Consider the following 19170-nt stretch of genomic DNA (forward strand, 5'->3'; position numbering starts at 1 on the left):
GTCAGGATTGGTATCGGACCCTACGGATATCAATAAATGTTTTTGTGATTTTTATTCCAATTTGTATACATCTGAACCGCCCACTGACCTGGGGGTAATGGACACTTTTTTTGAAGGTCTGGATGTTCCCACTGTGGGGGAGGAATTGGGGGAATCCTTAGATAGCCCTAGTCGTGCTATTTCATGCATGCAAATGGGAAGTGTCCAGGTCCAGTTGGCTTTCCCACCAAATTTTATAAGAAATTATCAGCGCAATTAAGCCCTTTACTCCAAAAAGTTTTTGAAGATAGTTTGGACTCTCAGAGCCTTCACCCACTTTGCGCCAGGCATCAATATCCCTTCTTCTTAAAAAGGGCGGGGATCCCTACAATTGTTCCTCATACCGCCCAATAAGTTTCCTTAATGTCGATGTAAAGATTCTGGCAAAAGTGTTGGCTCTCCGCCTTGAATCTGTTTTGCCCGCCATTATATCATCTGACCAAACTGGATTTATAAAAAATAGGCATTTATTTTTTAATATCAGGCGCGTTTTTAATATCCTTTATTCATCTTCCTCATCTCAGTGTCCAGAAGTACTTCTGGCTTTGGACGCTGAGAAAGCCTTCGATCGTGTGGAATGGAATTATTTGCTCTATGTTCTTGGGCGGTTCGGTTTTGGGAATAGCTTTATTTCTAGGGTCAAAGAGTTGTGTGGTTTTCCTTTGGCCTTTGTCAGAACCAATGACAATTATTCATCATATTTTCCTCTTCAGCGTGGGACTAGACAGGGCTGCCCTTTGTCTCCGTTGCTTTTTGCCTTAGTAATGGAGCCTCTTGCAACCACCATCAGACAGTGTACAGACATCAAGGGGATCTTCAGAGTAAACCAGGAACACAACATTTCTTTATATGCGGATGATGTCCTTCAATATATATCTGGCCCTCTTACATCTATTCCTCGCCTTCTTAGCATTCTTAAGGTTTTTGGCAGTTTCTCAGAGTATAAACTCAACCTAGGCAAAAGCGAGCTTCTACCCATTACTACAGCATCTTGTCAGCTCTCATTTCACTCTCTACCTTTCAAGGTGACTGATAATAAGTTTAATTATCTTGGTGTGTGTATCACAAAGTCCCATTCTCAACTCTTGAGGGCCAATTTTACACCACTTCTGGACCGTACTCAGCGGGATCTCACTCGCTGGTCCACCATGCCCCTATCTTTAGCTGGACGAATCAGCATCATTAAAATGAATGTCCTCCCCAAATTTCTATTTTTGTTTCAATGCATCCCTTATTTTCTTACAAAAGCATTCTTTATAAAACTTGACAGTCTCGTCTCATCCTTTATTTGGAATAATAAAACACCTAGGATCGGGAAGTTGTTCCTGCAAAGACCTAAAATACATGGTGGGATGGCTCAACCTAACTTTCAAATCTACTATTGGGCTGCCAATATTAGGAGCTTGTTGTGTTGGCGATGGGATATGTCCTGCCTGGATCTCCCAGGCTGATTGCAAATAGAATCTAGTTCCTGTTGTCCCATCTGACTTTCTGCTCTCTTGTGTTCCTCTATTCCCTTACATTTTCCCCAGACCTGCCTGAATCCAGTAGTTCGTCACCCCGTAAAAATCTGGTCGCAGTTCGGAAAACATGATGGGTTAGTCTCCATGTCAGTTCATTCTCCCATCACAGCCAATCACTTATTCCCTGCCTCTCTTTTGGATAATACATTTACTCAGTGTCGAGTCTAAAGATATTATACAAGGATGGCATCTTCATGTCATTTGATCAGGTTAGACAGGAATTTTCTTAGCCAGCTCATAATTTTTTTCAGATACTTACAAGTCAGGCATTTTGTACGGAATTACTTTACTCAATTTCCTTCACTACCACCAAAATCACTGCTTGATTAGATCCTTGAAACCCCGTCTGAGGTGAGGGGGACGATATCAAGGCTACACACATATATATTTGAAATAGAAGGTTCTTCCCTTTCCATCATAAAAGAAAACTGGGAAATGGATATGAATACAAATATATCTGAGGATCAATGGGATAGCACAATTTAAAGAATTCACTCTTCCTCCATTTGTGCGAGACATAGCCTTATTCAGTTTAAAATGGTACATAGGCTTCATATGTCCAAGGTTAAACTATCCAGAATCTTTTCAGGGGTAAGTCCTATGTTTGATAGGTGTAAGCAAGCACCTGCCACACTTTATCATACATTCTGGTCATGCTCTAGTTTAACAGCATTTTGGTCCTCAATATTCGAGATATATTCAGCAATTTCAGGTTGCACTATTCATCCTTGTCCTTTTATTGGAATTGTTGGTGTACCAATGGAGGATCTTCCGCTACGAAAGCCACAATTGAATGGTATGGCCTACTCCTCCCTCCTGGCGAGGCGGCTCATTCTTTTACACTGGAAAAGTGACCGCCCGCCTTCATTTGGTAGATGGATCTGTGATGTTAGGTTTTTTCTTAAGATTGAAAAACTGAGATACACACTGAATGGCTCAATGGGGAAATTTGATGTAGCATGGCGTCCATCTATTTCTTATGTAGAACAGCTGACGGGGTCACTCTGACTGAGATGTGAAGTAATTGGGTAATCACTGTGGATGTTTTTTTAATTATTTGTATATATTTTTTTGTTGTTGTTGTTGTGTGTTTGTGTGTTGTGTGATTGTTTGTATCTCTATTTGATAATTTGCTGTTATTTCTGTCTCAATTTCCTATGTGTTGTCTCAAGGGCTTGTTTATGTCTATGTTTAAAACCTCAATAAAAATACATTGACAAAAAAAAAAAAAGAAGGGGCAGCTTGGGCGCTTTGTTGATGCCAGTTTCTGAACGAGCACAAGCTGACCTGAGATTTCATTGTTTAACGACGTCTAGAAGCCCTTCTTATCTGGAACGTAGGTTCCATGAACGACAGCTTTAGTTAGATTTAGGGTCCATTTTTGTTTAGTCTCATTAATGAGGAATGTTGATTATAGGCTGGTTAAAACCTCAGACTGCAGTAGAGTTCTTCAGAATTGGTCGGGCAAACGCTGTGTCAACTCGTGGCTGTAGCACATGTCTTGTCAATTCTCCGGCCGTTAACTTCATAATAAACCTTCATTGTTTGCCATCAAGTTCCAGCTCTCCCTGTGTCTCTCTTGAGTTTCGTCTCCATTGGCTCCAGAAGTTTCCATCACATTCATTTGTGCCTCAAAGTATTGTGGTAACATTTATGCCTAACGGTGTCGACTTGGTATGATGCTTTATATACCAATTTCTATGAGTGCTTCCTAGTAATGATCAATTAATAATCAGTGTCTTAGTACATATGGAAAAATCAGACTGCATTCTGTAAACCCTTTAGAAATTATTGAAGCTGCCTGTTTAATCTTCAAGGAAAGGTCTGTTTCCTCCGGCTGATATGTACAGTAAGCATTCTCGTCATTTGCATACAGTAGCAGCCTCCTCACTGAGGACCACCCCATCCAGGCAAACGTTTGCCAAACGGGAAATTGTTCCAGGCTAGGGGGTTTCCATGGAGACCAGCCTTAACTTCTGATGTGTCAAGCTTGCACTGCTCAGATGCAGACACACACACACACACACACACACACACACACACACACACACACACACACACACACACACACACACACACACACACATAGGTGTGATGTTGTACAGCGGTGAGAACAATGACACACAGCATCGATTTGCCACCCCTCTGCCAAGAGCAGGTTAAAAAATTGCTTTGATACGCTGCTAACAATTACCACTTCATTAGAGCAGAAAGATAGTGTAGAGAACAACTTTACAGCCACACACACACTGCTGGCATTGTGCCTTCCACACATTCAGCATTACTACAACTACTAACACACACACACTGATGTGGGAGGTGGGTACAGTAGAGAGTGGAAATGTGTTTGGTATTTTGTTTTTGTCAAATGAGCATGCTAATTCAGCATGCTAAATAATGAATTGGACAGGACAAGAAGCAGAGCCATAAATCCAAAAGATGTCATAACATATCAGAGTCAATGAGGGAAAGTGTAGGATTTACTTTATTACATTTTAAAAGAACACATAATCATTATTGAAATGGACAAGGCCAAAAATGATAATTGGCCACCACCCTCTTACTCGTTAGCATACAGAGACATATTGCTTTCCCTATCTTCTTTGATTTCAAACAGAATCCCCTTCTTTTCATTGCAGGAAGGATTATGTCATCGATTGAGATATGAGAGGAGAGAAGGGTGTAGGACACAGCCCTGCGTTTATTCAGAACACTGCTGCTGCCATCTTGTGGTATTATGTGCATTTTACAGGCTGGAAATGTTTTCCATCATTATTTAAGCACTGACTTTGATGTGCTAATCAATCAAGTTTACCTATAAGTTGAAATATTTTGCTTCCTTTTATTATATTCTCCAACTATTTAAGGAAGTTGGGACTTGTTTTGTTTTATTCCCTTACATATTCTGTAAGGACAGGATGTCTCTCCTCCATGATTTGAATTAGAAGTTGTGTGTGCTGAAAAGACACATAACAATAGTGAAAGTACAATGTGTAAAATCTAATTAAGATTGTGTTAAGGCGAGTCAAAATAAACCCTTTGTGTAGGGTGACCAGATTTGAGGTGGCGAAAAAGAGGACACTTGCGATTGTTGGGGGGTGGGGGGAAGCGCCAGTCAATTTAATACACGCTTAATGGTCCCAACAGTGAAAACCGGGCGTTTTCATGAATTTATAAAACCCCTCCGGACGCTCCGGACAGGACGTAAAAGAGACATGTCCGGGCAAAAGAGGACGTTTGGTCACCCTACCTTTGTGGCTCAACTTGTGACACCAACATATAAGTGAAATCTCAAACCCAAGAGACTTACGAAATACTTGTATTTATTTAGAACATTTAGATAAAACTATGTTAGTCACTGCTCAAAAACAACAGAAAAGCTCCTTTTTTCCGTAGCTCCCCCACAAACATTGATAAACTAAACTCACAAAGCAGAGAAAGCATTTAAAGAAAAACTCTCCCAGCCCGGCTCAGGAGGCCTCCTCAGTGCACTGATTGCCTGAATTGATTTCAGGTGTGGACCAGTGCCGGGCTGCAGTGCAGGTGGCAGTCTGCAGGGAGGAAGGAGCTCTGATCAAACAGCAGTGGACACACGCTGTTTCTCCCAATGTCCTCTGCAGTCTGAACACACCGGCTTGGAAATGGCTGGCAGGTAAGGTTTCATCATGTCACTTTGCTTCAGTCAAGTTTACAGGCTTTCTGGATCTTAATGTCCACCTAAACTGTGACTTTCTTTTATATCGTTTATACTGAGTTTTTCATTCAAATAAAGTGTTTTGCCTAGGTTACACAGCAGGTGGTGTTTTTTAAAAATGCTATTGTTTAGTAAGTAACTTAGTAAACAATAGCATTTTAGACACATTTAATTGTTTCGAAATCTTTACTGTTGAGCTCTTTGAATATATTTACATTGTCTTGAATTTTGTAACATGTTATTTTATTGTCCTTTTATAATTTATTCCACTCTTTAACTCCATACTTGTTATTTATTTATTTGTTTTATTTTGTTCCATCTGAACTCTTTTCAGTAAAGTTTTTTTTTTTTTACATACACTTTGAGCAGTGTGTATAGCCCATAATGGAAAGGAACAGGGAGAAAGGGTGTTATTTTACCTACCCCTTACTCAAAAATAGATGGTCAGTCAATTGCAGCTGCCAATAATGAACTATGTTACAGTAACGTACAAGACACAACATTCTTCTATCTATACATTTTCTTTACACTGAAGATGTTCATACAGAATTTGTTTATCGTTCAGTTAAGAATAGCTCATATTTTGAATTTAAGACGAAACTCTTCGTATATTCTCTGGTAATATTCATTTTTGTGTTTTTGTTCCAGAATTAATGGTCCCAAAGTGTTACGGTTCTTTCGGAGCCTGACTCGTAAGAAGCCTCTGGAGCCAGAAGGCGAGGAGTCAAACTTCTGCCGATGCCTGACCACCTTGGACCTGGTGGGTCTGGGTGTTGGTAGCACGCTGGGAGCCGGTGTGTACGTGCTGTCTGGAGAGGTGGCCAGGACTGTGTCCGGCCCCAGCATCATCATCTCCTTCCTGGTCGCAGCCGTGGCTTCGGTCTTTGCGGGGTTGTGTTATGCTGAGTTCGGAGCCCGGGTCCCCAAGACGGGCTCGGCTTACCTTTATAGCTATGTGACCGTTGGAGAGGTGTGGGCATTTGTGACTGGCTGGAACCTGCTGCTGTCATACGTGATAGGTAAATTAAACACACAATAAGATGCATGTTTATCTTGTGGCATCGTACTTTGACTGAAATGCCCTGTCAGTTTTTTTGTTTATAACTAAAGCTTAAAACAAACTAACAATGGCATATAGAAGAGTATTTATACTGACAGATCACCACCCTTCAGCCGGGATTCCATGTTTTAAACTGACTAAATTCCCCCAACGGCCGGCCTTGACCAAGGAAGCCTATGAGTTTCGCTTGGATGTTAGTTTGAATTGATCTAGAATCGATTGCTTTTCCTTGGGTTCCCGAATGTTTAATCTGAATTTTATAGATGGTATTTTTGCAAATGAATTGGCCAACTGAATTTGAGTTACTTTTAATGGTGTATGTATTTTTATTTTTTAAGTTTTGATTCTGAATTTGTGACCAAGCTGAAAATGAGTTTTAGAAAATTTGAACAATGAAATTCAGTTGCAAAAGACTCAGATACATCCTTTTGGTGCATAATTATTCGGTATTTGATTTTTCAGTAAAATGCCATTTTATTTCAACATCAAATACCAATTGCTGAACAAATTTACTTCCATAAGTCTCCATATTTACCATCACAGGTCAGTAAATATCAATCAGGAACAAGCCAACGTTCCCATTTATGCCGTGTTCATGCCATATCAGAGTTATTGTAAATATGTAAAAAGCATCCATGTCAACATGCAGTTCATAATTCCACATTTTCAAAAGCTCTGATTAGACTTTGATGAAAGTGCATGAACAAGTTTACTAAATTATAATGGATGTATTTAAGCGAATGGATGAAATGTTTTAATCTTGAATAACGCAAACATCTTGAAGAAAGTTTACAAGTTGTTGTCATGGGAATGTTTCTCATTCATCCCACACAAACAAACCGTTAAACAATTGCAGTCCCGAAGAATTATTGACCATATTTATCTGGTGGTAAATCACTGACAAACCACTGGTTGTATCGTTTTTCATTCTTCCCAGGAACATCTAGTGTAGCCAAAGCCTGGACTGGGACCTTTGATGACCTGATACACAACGTTATTGCTGACACTCTGGAAGAACATACACCAATGGACTCACCGGGCTTGGCGACATACCCAGACTTCTTTGCTGCTGCGCTGATTATGCTGCTTGCCGGTAATATCTGTAAAGATAAGCAAAAGCAGAATTCAGTCACATTTTATAGCTTTTCCTTTTTATTTTCAGGTATTCTTGCCTACGGTGTGAAGGAATCGGCCGTTGTGAACATTATTTTTACTGCAGTTAACATAGTAGTTCTGGTTTTTATCATCATCTCTGGCTTTGTAAATGGAGACATCAACAACTGGCGCATCAGTCAGGAGACTATCCTGAACGCAACACGACTCATGGAGTAAGATTTGTCCTTTTTACCCATTTGGCATTCAAATGATCATGTTGTGTTCTTTCGAGGATCAGCTCACCTAAAGTACATGTAAAACGGAATCGTACCTACCAGTATGGTCTTCTTGGGTCTAGAGACAGGTCCTTTTTTTCTGTTTTTAAATATAAATTCACAGGTGTAGGTGGATCTTTTTTAAGTTTAAAATGAACTCCAGTATTTAGCCATGCAGATGCTACTTGTTTAGATACTTGCGTCTTTCATTTAAACTTAGGTCATTTGTTTTCTTTGTGAAGGGAAAGAAGTTAGGCAAACATAGTGTTACCCCTTTTCCACAAAAGCGGTTTCAGGGCCGGCTTGGAGTAGGTGCCCTATTGCGAACAAATTTTCGTCGCTGGCTGTATGCCCCGAAAACTGGTTCTGATTTGGAACCAACAATGTGCTGGGCTGGAGCCAAGAACCATACAAGTCAGGGCTTCATGCCAGAGGCTAGGGTGGGATTACACCTGAGCATTTACACACTGCTTTGGTGGCTTCATCTTTTATAACAGCAATTAAGTGTTGTCAATACTGTACATAATTACGCAAGTGTCATGTCAGACTATTACAATTAAGATCATAGAGAAAAATAGACTGGCAAAGTATGCTGGTAGAAAACAGCTTACGATGGCAACAAGTTGTGAAGATAGTCAAACTGACGATAGTGGCTATGCTTACACATCCATGTGATAGAGAGAAACCGTTTAATCGACTGCAAACCAAACTAGCAAAGAACAAGAACAAAACTTTTATTCAGGGGATAAGTGTGAGGTCCAAGTCAGAGATGCTTGACGGTATTCTGAAACTAACTGCGAGCTACACATTGTAGTACTTGAAACGACTTATTCGACAACCAAAGAGAGCTGTGGCTTCTCTTAATTAACCATAGCAACCAGAGCTGAATCTGGAAAGATTGCCATGTGTAATTTGTCAATGCTTTGAGGGCAGGAAAGGATTTATGAATGATCTGTGTGAGGGTCACAAACATTTTCCACCAGTGTCAAAACCAAAGCAGAGGTGCTTTAGCTGCTGCCTGAGGATACTTTACACTCCTAACTGAAAGCAAACTTTTAAAGCTGTTAGTTTTCTTTGTACAGGAAACTTGACCCAACACAAAATGAAACGGTTGACTATGGGGTTGGTGGCTTCTTCCCTTTTGGCTTTGATGGCACACTTGCAGGAGCAGCAACCTGTTTCTATGCTTTTGTTGGATTTGACTGCATTGCCACAACAGGTAATGTTGAATAGATAAGTATGAGTAAAGCTCCTTTTGGTTGAATTGATAACAAGAGAAGAATGATGTCTTGGCATGAATAAGCACTTTGTTTAAAAAAACGACTTTACCATTTTCACATGTAAACATTTATTTATACCACAACATTTCAAATATATCACTAAATATGAGACGTCTGTAGTGGTATTGCCCAAGATATGTTGCAATAGCTAATTGCTAATCGACATGCTCTTTCAGGGGAGGAGGTGCAGAACCCGCAGAAAGCTATACCTCTTGCGATCGTGGCGTCCCTGCTCATCTGCTTCATTGCCTACTTTGGCGTGTCAGCTGCTCTGACTCTCATGATGCCCTACTATCTGCTCGACAGCCTCAGCCCTCTTCCTGTGGCCTTTGAATATATCCACTGGGAGCCCGCAAAGTATGTTGTGGCTGTGGGATCTCTCTGCGCACTGTCAACAAGGTACTAATCTGGAGTCTTACACAAGGGGTGGGTAAAGTCAACCTTTCAGATTTAAGTAGGAAGTCAAAAACTTCATGTACATTTTTCTCGCGTTATGTTGTAAAAGGCCCAGTTCCAGTTGCTAGTTGAGTGTCTCCAGTTGACTTTTATTTGTTTTAAAACTAAACCTAAATGGACTTTGCCATTATTGAGATGAAAACTAGCTTCTTGCATGTGAAAATAATAACTATATAATATTATTACCCCTTTTAATGCGAGCAGTAATCTAGATGTTCACACACAATACTACATCATGTCAATCCCATCCAGGAAGGTCACATCAATCGAGTGACCTTTTCTCATCATCATGGTTGTGGGTTTTTTTCTGTTGTTTTTTCTGTAAACATAAGAATTTTTATTTTACAAAAGTTTCGAGATATGTAACCAGTGGCCTGCAACACCGCTCCAGTAAGAGCATGGCTGTCAGAAACTGTTTTCATTAGAGGGTAAAAACTGAAACCTAATGGTGGGAGACCGTCCAAAGGAAAATGTATTGTGTTTTGTTGCAGAGGCAAAATAGAAATAAAATGATTCTTTTTAGGGATCCAATTGTTTATACACATGTGCACGAATGAATCAAATCCTGAGGGTAGATCGAATTAAATTGAATTAATGATTTATATTTGTGTAATTCATTCCACTGAATTGTTGGTGGTGTGTTTTTGTTTTTTTCAGTCTTCTGGGAGTGATGTTTCCAATGCCACGGGTGCTCTTTGCCATGGCGAGAGACGGCCTGCTCTTCAAGCCTCTTCACTACATGAGCTCCAGGCAGAGTCCGGTCTTTGCCACACTGACTTCAGGAGCAGTGGCTGGTAAGAAATTACAATTATACCTAGAACTACATGCAAAAGGGATAAAAATGAGATTAATAACCCTGTGGCTTGAAATAGCATGCACTGTATATAGAAGTTTTTGACATTTTTTATATTGAAAAGTTCTGGAGTTTAAGTTTCTTTTTTGTTTAAACCCAAGAACTTTGAATTTAATTAGGAATTGGATATTGGGAGGAAAAACCATAGCTGAGACGAGAGCAAAACACAACTGTGTTTTAAATGACAATATGAAACATATAGATGTATAAATAATATACTCATTATAGCAATGAAGGGAGATGATTTTAAAATGTGTTTGCCCAAGGGGAAGCTTTTTTAAAAAATGTTTAAAGATATATTTTTTCGGGGCTTTTTGCCTTTAATCGGATAGGACAGTGGAGAGTGACAGGAAAGTGGGAGAGAGATCCGGAAAGGACCACGGGTCGGGAATCGAACCCGGGTTGCCGTCGTACGGTGCAGGTGCCCCAGCCAGTTGCGCCACGGCCGGCGCCGAGGGGAAGCTTTTTAATGAGTTATTACTTTTGTTCATTTGTAAGAACACTATTAGCTGACAAATCAGCCCCAAGAAAATCCTAGTAAAGCTGCCAGATTTGTTAGAACTGGTCAGATTTGGCATGTTGAACTTTTGTAAGTTATCCAAGGGGAACCAACTCAATATATCTTTGCAACAGCCTTTAGGTGAGAGGCCCTTATCTTCAGTCCACTGTAGTAGTACATTTGCAAGGACATTATGTAATATTTCACTGGCAGAATAAGTTAGATATCTATTTGGCCGACCTGAAATAACAGACAGTGTGTCCATATCTATAGGTCTGTGAAAAGTTCCCCATTTCATCCAACATTTCAGTGCAGCATTTCTACAGCATGACCGGTGGCAATGGGTTATGGTACCTACTTCAGTTTTAGGGTAAGCTTTTAAAAAAGGCAGACAGAATCAGACCAAGGATCCAACTTTCTGCAAAAACACAAAACAGATTTGAAGATACGGGTTAGGGTTGGCTGACAATTCTACTTAGACACTCCTGTAGAAACATTGGTACTGAACATATTCTTGCTTGATATGAGTCTTTGACACTGAAAGAAAAAAATGTTAGAGTTTTTACCAAGGCCTTAATGTCATCTATTCCCTAAGACTCAGTAATGTATAGTTGGTTTTCTTCACAGCTTTCATGGTCCTGTTATTTGACCTAAAGGCACTGGTCGACTTGAGCTCAATTGGGACCATCTTTGCCTACACTCTTGTTGCAGTGTGTATTCTCATATTAAGGTATGTACTGTACGCTTGGAATAACTAAATGTAGATGTAATTTGTTCAGAGGAAAAGCAAAACTCTTTATTTAAATCTTTTTCAGACCAAAAATAACATATACTATAGCATACGCTTATTGCTTATCTTTATACCAGGTACAAGGAAGACCCTGGTTTCGTCCGTAGACGGGAACCATTTACTGTAATGGGGCTGTTAATTCCTCCATCTCGACCCACCCGCCGCACCTCTAAGAATGTCAACATGATCACCATCATCATTTGTAAGTAATCTCCTATTTGAAATTTGGGCGCTGAACACAATATAAAAGTATTTTCTGCCTGCTCATATTCCTCTTTAGTGTTCCTGGTGGTCGTTTTAAGCCTGCTGTTGTCCGAGGCTGCTTATTCCCTCCGGAACAGAGAGCTGTGGAGCGTGCTGATCGTTTCTCTCCTTGTGCTGATACTGGTCCTCGCTGTTGCAATCATCTGGAGACAGCCACAGAGCACTGCTAAAGCTACTTTCATGGTAAACTGCAGGGGTGGTGGTGGGCTAGATTTCATGCATCTTGAACATTTGTCTCTTTAGTGTTTCAATGAGGATGTCCGGTTAGCTGGGTCAGTTGGTGGGCCTTACTGACGGTTTGTTGCAGGGCACACAAAGTTAATGGCAAAGACTTGATACAAACAAAACAAAAAAGGCCACCCAATTTAAACCCTAACTAAATGACCAGTGATTGTCTGCATCAATAACTCCCTTGAAAACATCTTTTGAGACCGAGGTATTAAGAGTATTGTTGCATACAAAGTTGTTTCCTCCCTTGTTTCTAGGCTGCGGTTGGAAAGTCAAAGAAATCAGGTCCTATGTCTTTACCTAACCACTTTAACCTTAGCCTCTGTTAAAAAAATAAAAAAAGAAATCATGGGTTAGGAAAAGATGAGAAGGAAAATTCAAAAGTAATTTGGAAAAGACAACCACAGTGCTAAGGAGTCTAAAATGTTCCGTGTGTAATTATTCTAAAGCACATCCAGATACTTTGCCCTGTGCATTCTTGTTGCGTGATTTTATAATAGCGGTAAGTTGTAAAACGCAGCCATTCCACTCCATTAGGACCATTCATAAGCAAACAAGACTTTTACATCACAACTCTTTTCTTCGTGCTATCTGCCGCAATCTTTAGCTGCAAAAAGCTAACTCCTGTCACAACAGAATTTCAAACTATTGCTTGAGCAAACCAGTCATAAGTTGTTATATTTTTATAGGTTCCCGGTTTACCTGTTGTTCCAGTTTTAAGTGTCCTCATCAATACCTACTTGATGGTTCAGTTGGGAGGGGAAACGTGGATCAGCTATGCAGTCTGGATGGTAATAGGTAAGGACTTCCTGGTTTCATAACCAGCTCGATGTTTAATGTTTTTATTCTGTGCATCATTTGGAGATGGTCGACAGATCTTAATAGACACAGGTGTCCTTGAATAAACATTAACAAGCCTTTACAACTCTTTCCTCAGGGCTCATCATCTATTTTGGTTATGGGGTTCGCCATAGTGTCCAAAAACAAAGACTTCACCAGGCTCGCACCCAACCCGATAATGTCCCTGTAAACAGCTTCGCTGCTTGATGTCCTGTACTGAATTGTGCGATGTGTCACTCTCGACTGACATGTAATACATTCCAAAGAGTGTGGTCAAACTCATCAAGGAATTACCTTGAAATCATTTTAAGGATTTTAATCAGGTTTCAGCCAGGATGGGATTGACCTTCCATTAATGTATCTGTTTTATGCGATTAATTGCTTTGTTAAAAGTATGTAACTGTTATTATAGCCTGTTTTAATTTGTTGTCATATTATGGCTCATCAGTCATTCAAGACTAGGTAATCTTGGATATTGTTGTTTATAAAAATGAAATGTGGATCTGTTATACATCTTTAAGAATTAATGTTAATAAATGTGGAAAAAATAAATACATTGTAATTAAGTGGATAAGAAAAGTGTCTTTTCTTTCAAAAGTTTGCAGTGCTCGTAAAACCTGCTGCTTTCAGCTTTCTTAACGACCACTCGTACAAACGTCTTCAAACTCCACCCTGCATTTCATATACAGCACACTTGCATTGAGTTAGTCGCATAACACCCATGTGAGAAGTAAGATACACAGGGGAAAATACACTACTCCCAAAAATTAAGCAAACACACAATCATCACAGTAAGACAGCGTCAATTAAACTTCTGGGATATCAACCTGTCTAGCTAGGAAATTATAACTGATTGTGATTCAAATTCATTCTGTTAGTGCCAATGAATCAACAACAGCTAGACAGAAGAGGCGACAATGTTTGTTTGGATGTTGGCCACAGAACAGTTCTCTCTCCTGAGTCTGTAGACGCTGTTGCAAACATTATGATACCTGAAAATGTTTTCAGCATGACCTGTTGGTAGTTCAGTGATGGTCTGGGAAAAACAAATATTATAGGGTCGCACAAACCTCCATGTGCTAGCCAGCGTTACACTGACTGCTGTTAGGGGAGGACATCCTCAGACCCATTGTAGGAACCCAGGGCCCACTGATCCGGCGTAAGGTCTGACCCATTGTCCTGGTGCAGGACCGTGCCTGGCCTCATGTGTTGGCAGTTTAAAGTTAACCTTTTCACAAAGTTATATGTATATCAGTCTGTTTTTTTGTCAACAATATGGGTTTGATATTCTTAATTTGAACTGCAGACACTCGTATAATACTACGTTTTAAAATCAATTATATTATATTCTGAATATACAGTATATTAGTAATGCAGCTTTAACCTCTTCTGTTGTTTTCCCCCATACTTTGGTGTTTAATTATCAACACATTTTATTAAATCCCCTTTTAAGGTATGCTCAGTCTCTCAGACTACTGGTCAACATGAATAACTGCAGTGAATGTTCAAAGAATAGACCTTGAAAATGTATACCAAATTAACAAAGTTGTCGATTTGTGGGTGTGTACTATCTGATGATGAACATAATCTGTAGTTACCGATTCACTTCCTATGGCAGCCATTTATGACTGGGAACACCACAGGTCTAACAAAGTGGACTAAACCACAACAAATCGATGAAAGTGGTGATCAGTAATTGTATATGTTCAAATGGCCTTGAGGCAATCAAATGTAAAACACAATATTTATGAACGATGAAAGTATTAAATTGGTCGGATTTGGACCCTATCTGTTGTCTCCCCGAACACAACAGAGTAGGGCCGTGAAAATCATATAATTTGCACAGTTAGATTCCACTTGAATAAATGGTTTGCTACATTGTGGAAGTGTATCCTAAATTCAAGATCTGAGCACTTTTTCACATCTTGTTCCTCCTGATTTCCATCACATTTATCTATCCATTTCAGTTCCCGCTGTCTAATACTTTTAATATTCCATTCTTTGTTTTTTAGTTTTTTCCTCCATCTATCACTCAGCTCTCCCTCACTCACCGCTCTGATTGATGTGATTGCATGGCTTCTGTCGTTAAATGGTGCCTATACAGAGAGGCTAATTTATGTAGCCAATCTAGTGTTCATTTGTTAAGCATCACTCATCATTTGTGGAGCCTGCAGGACATGCTGCTGCCAGTCTCTGAGGGCCTGACATATGTTGTTTTGTTGTTCTGATTGCAATTAGACGATGTGTATTAAAGAAGCAGTGGAACGTGACAACTACAATATGGTGCACCTTTGAGCTACTGCAGGGGGAGAACAACTGAGGGAAAGGGTGTGTGTGTGGGGGGGGGGGGGGTGGAGGGGGGCATCCTATGTCTCTATGGCATTGGGTAAGTTTGTAGAAACATTTTTTTATACTTTTTTTTTCATTTATTCTTTTAAACTTATTTTTGTAATCAGATGTTTATGGGCTGCTTTGTTTTTGCAACAGTTCCTGGAAATATACCTCCTGTTACATTTTGAAAAGATTACTTATTTTGCATACTTCTTGGTTTTCGTCGCCAGCCATTCAGATGACAGCTGAATGTAGCTCCAAAAGCTAGCGATGTTGGTAGCCATAGAAATTTAACTATCAAGCCGCTTACACCACTAGGCTCTGCGCCCAACCTCACTTTGGGAAAATTGTGTGAATGAAGCTAACGAGTGACCAACCATGCTAGGATCTTTGTGAGGCTTTACTAAGGCAGTGTTGGTTAAAGCTAAATGCTAAAGCTAACATGCTCACAATGGCAATGCTAATGAGCTAATGATATGTAAGTTCATGATGCTCAGATTTCTAGGTTAGTGTGTTAGCATGCTAACATTGGCTATTTGGCACACTACAGAATAGGCCTGCAGCCAGGAATGATGGGAATGTAATTCGTTTTCAGGCTTTTGTTCATTACATGTATGACCAAAAGCCTGAAAACTCACGTCACATATCATGTTGAAGAATCCATTGGCAATCTTTGTTATAGTTTATAATTATAGTTTTTACTTTTTTAGGATTTATGGTATATCGTGGCACATTACGTGCGATATATGGACATTGACACAGACCAACTCATTCTTTATGGAGTAAATTCTGACTTTACTTCACCGTAGCTTCAGCACACAAACACATATAAAGTACACACTGACTAACCTGCAGTATCTCGTCTGTTGTCCTGCACATTTTTTTTAAATCATGTGATACTCCTGTCATTCTGTGCGCCTCACCTGAGCAGCTGCTACCACTAGGGACACACACACAGACTTGCGCATACTCGCCTTATTAGCTGCTCCAGATTGGCCATCCGGAGGCCCAGATGCCTGTGACCTCCCTGCGCCCCCTAAATGCAGAGTTATTGTGATTAAAGCATGATTGGCAGCGCTGGTTATTAATTCTAATCTTGGGCACATATGCGGGGTGGTGGGCAGAGGGCAAGCATCGGTGTGTGCCAGGCGGACGCCACACAGAGGCTAATTCACTCTGACATGCTATCAGAGCGCGGTCACACACACTCCACATTCCCCCGACACGCAGACACCGCCTATAGGCTACACACACTTTTCCTCTAATGCACAGGAGAGGGGAGGTGACGAGAGAAGGCTATCCTTTAACAAGACACACACAGACACACACAGACACACACAGACACACACACACACACACACACACACACACACACACACACACACACACACACACACACACACACACACACACACACACACACACACACACACACTCCAACACAAAAGTGGCTTTTCTGAAAACCATTAAGGTACCTTCAAGTACATCATTTAAAGGTAGCAGTGTGTGTTAAGCAAATCATTTTCCTCTCAAGAACTGCATAAAGGTCTTACCTTTACCACTACTTAGAGGCAAGAACTCAAGTGACAACTTATTTTGAAAATGTATTTTCCTACCTCAAGGTAAAATCCTTGAAGCAAATGACGTCTAATCTGTTTGAAAGTCTCTCTCACGTCACGGTGTCGGATTAACGACTGGAGTCTAAAATTCAAGAAGGATTGGACTGAACCTCTATTAAAGAGCTAAATGAAAAGGCAGAGAAAGTGCTTTACCGAGGCCCTATTATGCTTTTTTGAGGGTTTCCCTTTCCTGTAGAGTTATATATACGTGTATGTGCATGAAAATGGTTTGCAAAGGCTAAAATTCCTGTGTTCCATCCAGAGGGAGTTTCTCTCCCACACTCTCATTTTATTTACTTATTGTTATTATTATTGATATATCTACCCATATCCCGATGTGTTCTAAAAGCTTTAAACATTTGAAATGAATACAGTTTCTTGTTTTCTGATTTAATTATCTTGTCATGTAACACTTTGAGCTGCTCATTGAGTATGAAAAGTATTATTCAAACACATATTTATTATTATTATTATTATTATTATTACTATTATTATTATTATTATTTATTTTTGTTTTTTAAATAAAACATATTATGTAAACAAAGATTAATTCAATCTTTCTGGCCTTGATGGAAGCTGTTTTACACCATCCGAAATGCAGTGACAACTTTACTGACTGTATCATGCTAAAAGCGTCCTTCAAACTCAGCTCATAAGTAGGTAAAAAACACTGAAATCTTTTGAATGAATGAAAGCAGTATGTACTCCCTTTGTCCTGCAGAGGGCATTGCAAATACATTCAAGTGAAACAGCTCTCATACTTTTCTATGAATGACTGAATTTAGTGAGGCATTAATGATGCTGATGAAGTATCGATTTTATCAGCACATGTGCCATATTTGTAAATGGATGTACACATTTGATTTAATTCTAAATTAGTTTTACATAAAAGACCCCTATTGTGTTTTATATTACACCTATAGAATGACTCCCACTTTTTGAGGTCGACGAAGGTCAAAGGTGCCCTGAAACTGAAATTTTCAGGAACACAAAGTTGCACAGACAACAACTTGAATAGAATTCATCAAACACACAGAAACTAAAGAGAGACTTAAGTGTGTGAAGTGATATGATATAATTAATAGCATGGAATGCATTATGGTGGCGGCTCATAAACAGTATTGAGTCGAGGAATGAGCTGCAGATGCTTTTACAGGTTCTCGCCTACACGTCAACATTTAATGACAGCAGCCCTTCTGTGCAGTATTAAAGCACACACACACAAAAAAGAACACATAAACACGCTTAAAACATTAAATGCAATAGCAATTAATGATTTCCAGTGGCTTGAATTTGTATAAAAAAGGAATTCATTTCTTAAAATTATGCTTTTCCATTTTTCCATTTCCTCCTTTCTTTTCCTCAACTCTCCTATCTTTGATAAAACAAACTGTGTTCACTCCTCTCCTCCCCCCACGTCCTCTCTTTCCTCTTCTCCGCAGCACATCTGGACGTGTCATTCGAAACGCCGATCCCTTCAGGACCCGAGCCACACACACACACACACACACACACTCACATAAACACACACACATAGATCAACATTTACACTGGTGTCATTACTATAATGTTATTTTTATGCGAATTCAACATGAAAATAGATGGGGAGGGGGCATATAAGACAGAAAAGGAACACCAGGAGAAAAAAAATTAAAAGCCAGAAGGGACACGCAATGCCCAAGGAGCAGAGAGCGATTTTTCATTTATTCAATTAGCTAACGAGGCGAGGGAGCCAGACACCGACAGAGGATTGATGGTGGGGAAAAACTTCTCTCAGCAGGCGTCGCTTACTCAGGACTTTTACTCCTGTCTCTCTTTGCTTCTCTTTCTTCTTCCTTATTCACGAGGAAAGTTAACCAAGCGAACAACTGAAGGGAGGAGACCTTGAGGGTGACCTTGATCAGCAGTTTTTTGTCTTGGGAGGGGGGAGACAGAGTACATTAAGGTCTGAGAGAAAACAACAAAAGGAGGTTCACATTTTCGTCCCTACATTTTTTTGTCTAAATTAGGATAATCTTAAAAGAACAAGATCACTATTGTTATCTGTAACGCTATAGTAACCATTCTCTTCACTTTTCACCTCACTAGTTGTGTGACAACTTTAGAACTGGTTAAACTGACTGAAAACAAAGACATACTTCCACCCAGCATCTTTAGTTTAATCTTAATTATACATTCATTTGTCAAACGCTTTGCCTCCTGTCTCTTCTCTGGACCTTGGTTCTCTGTAGGCTGGAACAGGTGTCTTGAGGGTTCAACATTTTTGGTCTAATTAGGAACATCAGAGAAGGAGTCATTCTCAATATTTATTTGACCAGCTGCAT

General features: G+C 39.8%; 1 protein-coding gene across 2 annotated transcripts; it reads left to right on the forward strand.

Annotated features, from left to right (window-relative positions):
• Nucleotides 1-5047: 5047 nt before the first annotated feature.
• On the forward strand, nt 5048-13462 carry LOC134858340 (cationic amino acid transporter 2-like). 2 transcript variants are annotated; one of them, XM_063874174.1, is made up of 12 exons: nt 5048-5214; nt 5905-6275; nt 7254-7409; nt 7479-7644; nt 8769-8905; nt 9143-9365; nt 10080-10216; nt 11402-11504; nt 11642-11766; nt 11845-12011; nt 12746-12854; nt 12994-13462. In XM_063874174.1, exons 1-12 carry the CDS (start codon nt 5204-5206, stop codon nt 13101-13103), a joined length of 1815 nt encoding a protein of 604 aa, XP_063730244.1. In that variant the 5' UTR covers nt 5048-5203; the 3' UTR covers nt 13104-13462. The 2 variants fall into 2 exon arrangements, with proteins under 2 accessions (XP_063730244.1, XP_063730245.1); XM_063874175.1 differs by lacking the exons at nt 8769-8905; nt 9143-9365.
• The last annotated feature ends 5708 nt before the right edge of the window (nt 13463-19170 follow it).

The sequence above is a fragment of the Eleginops maclovinus genome, chromosome 22 (genome assembly GCF_036324505.1).
Source record: "Eleginops maclovinus isolate JMC-PN-2008 ecotype Puerto Natales chromosome 22, JC_Emac_rtc_rv5, whole genome shotgun sequence".
Lineage (NCBI taxonomy): Eukaryota > Metazoa > Chordata > Actinopteri > Perciformes > Eleginopidae > Eleginops > Eleginops maclovinus.